A 5,308-nucleotide genomic window follows, 5' to 3' on the forward strand; every position below is an offset into this window, starting at 1 on the left:
AAAGTCAATAATATTTAACAAGAAATTCAGTTTGTAAAATTAATTGCACAATAATATACAATCTTTTTTCTCTAGTATTTTTAGTTAAACACTAGTTTGATGTATTCAACAAGCTAAACTCGAATAGTATTATTTAAGGCTTACAGCAACTCGAGGACTTGGGTTTGTGACGCATTGAAGTGGAAGAATCATTTAGCAAAAAACCTAGTCAAAATGTGTACAAGAGACTTAATTATAAAACTTTACAACTTTATTTACTCAATTGCAAACTAAAAAAACTATTCATTTAATATTTGTATTATTTTATTAAAAATAATATAATTATTATTTCGAATTACTTTATTTATTACGTACTTATTTTGTTTATTATTATAATGCTCTATTCAATTAATATAATAATTATTTCATATAATATATTAAATATTTATTACTATTCTCTATTACTTTATTCAGAATAATATAAAATAAGATATTATTTTATTCATTTCATATTCATATTAATTAAAAAAACAAATAATATAAGAAAGTATCACTCATTAATTACATCTCATGTTATTTATTATTTATGGCATGATATATATTGTGAATTAATGAAGGATGTATATGAACATTTAATTTTGTGTTGCCCAATTTATACACTTGAGGAAGAGAGAGAAAACTAATATTTTATGGATATTTTGAAATATACCAAATATTAGTTTAAAATATATAAAATATATCAAATCTTATCACAATCTTTAAAATATATCAAGTCCTATGGGCAATTTTAAAATAAATAAAATCGTATCAACATTTTAAAACGTGAAATATTGATGTTTTTAATTCATCATATTGATTTTGTATACTACTTACTATTCAGTTCCTATTATAGTCTAGAAATTATTTCTGTTTAAATATTTTAACAAATTAAAATATCAACAAATAGTTATAATTATGTGAAAAAGTTTCATATAAAATATCAACAAATAGTTATAATTATGTGGAAAAGTTTCATATTTTGTATTATATATGATATACAAATAGTTATAATTACGTGGAAAAGTTTCATATTTTATCTTAAAAAATTGTTGGATTAACTATGTACTTTCAAATATTAGTTATTTTGTTGAGAAGTTATTTAGAAGAAGGTTATCAACTAAGAATATTTTGTTCAAAAGGAATGTTCTTATAAGAGTAGATGATATGAATTATGTTTGTTTTTTTGTAAAAATCATATTGAAACTTTGGAGCATTTATTAATATCCTTTGACTCTGTTTATATTGCGTGGAGAGCCTTCTATTCTTGGTTGCAAATTCTAATCCAGATTCTTTCATCTATAGTAGAATTCTTCAAGGCACGAATTTTTGGAGATTGCCTCGGTTTGTTGTGGTTTGGTCAATTTGGATTATGAGGAATGAAATGGTTTTTTTTGAGAAAAAAGCGAGTTATATGTACCTTTTGGATTTCATACAGACTAGATCTTAGATTTGGTTTTCCAAAACAATCTATTTTTTTTTAAATTTATCTTGGATCCAAAACTTTGTATTAATCTATTTTCTCTTGTATTAGATGGCACCCCATATACTCAATTTAATACAAATTTTTCTACCGAAAAAAAATATATGATATATAATAATGGATAAGTATAGCACCAAATTTTTATGTGGGGAAAAGTTATTTCATCTACCATTATTTAATACCATATTTATGTCTAAATCTTAATAATTCATTATATATCTTCTACTTTTTAAATATACATATTGTTAGATATTTAATGAAAGAGTAACATCCAAAAAAAAGTGTGAAAAGTGGTTGAAAAGCAAATACCAAAAATATCCTTACTCTTTAATCATTATAAATAGAGCTATGGTTTTGCTCTGGTTATATTGCAATCTATAAGCCTCACTGTTTTCTTTTCTTCTCTTACAACTCCTCATTCTCAACCATGGTTCCAACAACTGAAGTCAACCCTCATAAACCTCTTCAAGAAATTTCTCTTCAATCAAAAGACCCCACCATTTTTTCTTCATCTAAAAGGTACTAGTGACTAATAATTTCTATATCTTCCACCTTTTATGTGTTTTGTTTTCCTTAACTGTTTAGTTTTACATTTAAAATTAATGTTTTTAAGCATGGTCTAATAATTAGATATATTGCATTAATCCTACTAGATTATGCCAATAAACAAATAACAAAATTGAGCATATTCTCCAATTATTTTGATTTTGTTATTTTATGTACTTAATTACCTTACACTTGATATTTTGATTTTGTTATAGTTGGATCTCCTAAGGATCCAAAAAGCCATATTTTACATGTTTTTCTTTATCATGTTCTTGTAAATTCCCAAAATGTTATCTACATGAATAATTTGTTTGGATAATTTCTCATGATACCTGAAAGTTCATGAGTAAATTAGATATACTTGGAGAAGTTTTCTGAATCAGTTGTTCCAAAAATTTAGTACATAATGCACATAAAATTACGTATAAAAAGAACTTGATCATATTCTATACTATTTAAATTTCCTTAGTTTATGTTATTTTGCAATGATTATTCATAATGTTATAGGTTGGAAGGAAAAATTGCAATTGTAACTGGTGGTGCCAGAGGCATAGGTGAAGCAATTGTGAGAGAATTTGTGAATCATGGTGCAAAAGTGGTGATTGCTGATATTGATGATGAAGAAGGAACCAAGCTTGAAACTTCACTATCTCCTTCAGCAACCTATTTCCATTGCAATGTTAGTTCAGAAGAAGAGATTGAGAACCTTATAAGATTCACAGTTTCTCACCATGGACAACTTGATATCATGTTCAACAATGCTGGGGTTCTTGGAAACCAATCAAAGAATAAAAGCATATTGAACTTTGACCCTAATGAGTTTGATAAGGTCATGAGTGTGAATGTTAAGGGCATGGCTTTAGGGATAAAACATGCAGCTAGGGTTATGATTCCTAGAGGAGTTGGGTGTGTTATATCAACATCTAGTGTAGCTGGTGTTATGGGAGGGCTTGGACCTCATGCATATACAGCTTCAAAGCATGCCATTGTGGGGATTACAAAGAACACAGCTTGTGAGTTAGGAAGGTATTGTTTATAAAAAAATTTAAATTTGAATATATAAAATCTATTTGTTTATAAGTGTAATGATGTTCTTTAAGATATTGACACAATTTTCTAATTTTATGGAATCGTTTTGATAATTGAATCATGTAAACTTCATAATTTCTTCTCTAAAACTTAAAGGAACTGACGGAAGGGCGCCACCAAGAGTGGAGCCTGCGGCTTAATTTGATCGTTCACCCACCAATAGGGAATGTGAGCTGGGTTTAGACTGTCGTGAGATAGGTTAGTTGTATCCTACTGATGATAGTGTCGCAATAGTAATTCAACCTAGTATGAGAGGAATCGGGTGTCGTTTGGTGTGCTTCTGCACCTGCGTGCTCCGGGCATTGGCTTGCGGGCTACCCATTCGGCCCGTCTTGAAACACGGGCCAAGGAGTTTGACATGTGTGAGTCAGCGGGCAAGTAAACTTGTAAGGTGCAAGGAAGCTGATCTTAACTACCTGATTTCAAGAGTTTATTATCTTAACGTTATAGTCTGAAGTCTTAGTTATGGATTAATGGGAAGAAGAGCAAGCACACACTACCCTATATAATTGGATAACCAATCCCCATGATTGCCTTATGAGTTTGTTTCGACTTTACTCATATTTTCAACCACAAATCCTTGAACCTTTGTATTTTCTGCTTCACATCCTTGTAACATCTTGTATTTTCTTCTAACTCTTATTCACATATAGTAATATCACTTTTGCCAATAAAAAAAAACCTTGTAGACAATGTAATCACATTGCAATGGAGGGTCAATTTATTTTCATTTATCTAACAATTTTTTTTTTTAAATAGGTATGGAATAAGGGTCAATTGTATTTCTCCATTTGGGGTGGGAACATCTATGCTTGTGAATGGATGGAAAACTAAAAATGGAGATGAAGATGAAGATGATGATGACATTAACAATTTTGGGGTGCCTTCACAAGAGGAAGTGGAGAAAATGGAAGAGTTTGTGAGAGGGCTTGGAAACTTAAGAGGAGCAACATTAAGGCCTAAAGATATTGCTGAGGCTGCATTGTACCTTGCTAGTGATGAATCTAAGTATGTTAGTGGTCATAATCTTGTTGTGGATGGTGGTGTCACCTCCTCAAAAAATTGTATTGGCATTTAAATTTTAGTAATGTTCATGTTTCTTAATCAAACTATATCAATGTAGGATCATCAAGATTGTGTAATGACTTTCTATTAAATAATGTCTACCCTTTTATGTAACAATGTTGTTATTATATAGTAATGAAATTGATTTCTCGACATAAGTTTTTTTGATGAAAAAAGAGTGGAAGAAATGAGAACATTTAGACAGAAAGTGACACTAACATTTAAATATCTCAAATTTTTTAATTTTAGTATGTGATCGAATTATAATATAGATTTGCCATAGATGAGGCTCACTGTTTGAATAATCGAACTCTTCCAACATTTTTGGTCATATGTATAAAAATATGATTATGTCACACAATTCAAACCTCATTTCGATGATGACAGTATTTCGAAAACAATTAATTGTCGATAATTATTTTCTGATAGGAAATGAATTGAAAGTAACTCTAATAAAAAAAATCAAATGAAACATATGAGTAACATTATTTAACTTTGACATAAACCCCAATTCTTACGTTTTTTTTGGTAAATTGTGTTCTTAAGGGTTTTAGTCTTACTTATCGATATATATTGCTCGTTCTATTTTTATAATAAAATTAATAATTAAAATAATATGTGACCTAACTCTTTACATAAAGTAGCGTTATTTTCTTTTAAACATGTCAATAAAATAATCTTATATGAATGAAAAGATTAAAGAAAATGGTTTGATATAATGTTCTTATGGCATGAATCCCATGGGAATCATATCTTCGAAAGAAGTAAAAGGTAGTCAGATACGAGATCCAGGAAAGCATGACAAAATATATCGTAGGTAGGGCATTGTGGTATTTTATAACTTCCTAAGCTTAATAATCCTTCAAAATAATTATCACCCGTATATATATACTACATATAAATATGTGTATACATATATATGTTCATTTGCTTTAATTTTGAACCCCTCTACCGACCCACTCACTCCTTAAGTTAATAAATTGGTTATTTAGGACTTTTTTAAGTTTTTATCAAGGTATGCTCTCACCTTTTTTGGTAAAAAAATAATTATATTCAGGATTCTTAACTATCCATTTTAATAAGTGTTATTCTCAGGAATCAAACTCTCGA

The 5,308-nt window shown here is 28.8% G+C and overlaps 1 protein-coding gene across 1 annotated transcript; it reads left to right on the forward strand.

Moving 5' to 3' along the window:
* Positions 1,884-4,308, forward strand: LOC109352792 (short-chain dehydrogenase reductase 2a-like). Its single transcript, XM_019594987.1, has 3 exons — positions 1,884-2,017; positions 2,552-3,070; positions 3,893-4,308. The coding sequence occupies exons 1-3, from the start codon at positions 1,926-1,928 to the stop codon at positions 4,209-4,211; spliced, it is 930 nt and encodes a 309-aa protein (XP_019450532.1). The 5' UTR covers positions 1,884-1,925; the 3' UTR covers positions 4,212-4,308.

Source organism: Lupinus angustifolius, chromosome LG07 (genome assembly GCF_001865875.1).
Source record: "Lupinus angustifolius cultivar Tanjil chromosome LG07, LupAngTanjil_v1.0, whole genome shotgun sequence".
NCBI lineage: Eukaryota > Viridiplantae > Streptophyta > Magnoliopsida > Fabales > Fabaceae > Lupinus > Lupinus angustifolius.

Excerpts from the sequence above, each read along its gene's own strand:
- LOC109352792 (XM_019594987.1), top strand. The coding sequence starts at position 1,926 with ATGGTTCCAACAACTGAAGTCAACCCTCATAAACCTCTTCAAGAAATT. Across the intron at positions 2,018-2,551 it reads ATTTTTTCTTCATCTAAAAG|GTTGGAAGGAAAAATTGCAA; the intron begins GTACTAGTGACT and ends ATAATGTTATAG. Across the intron at positions 3,071-3,892 it reads ACAGCTTGTGAGTTAGGAAG|GTATGGAATAAGGGTCAATT; the intron begins GTATTGTTTATA and ends TTTTTTAAATAG.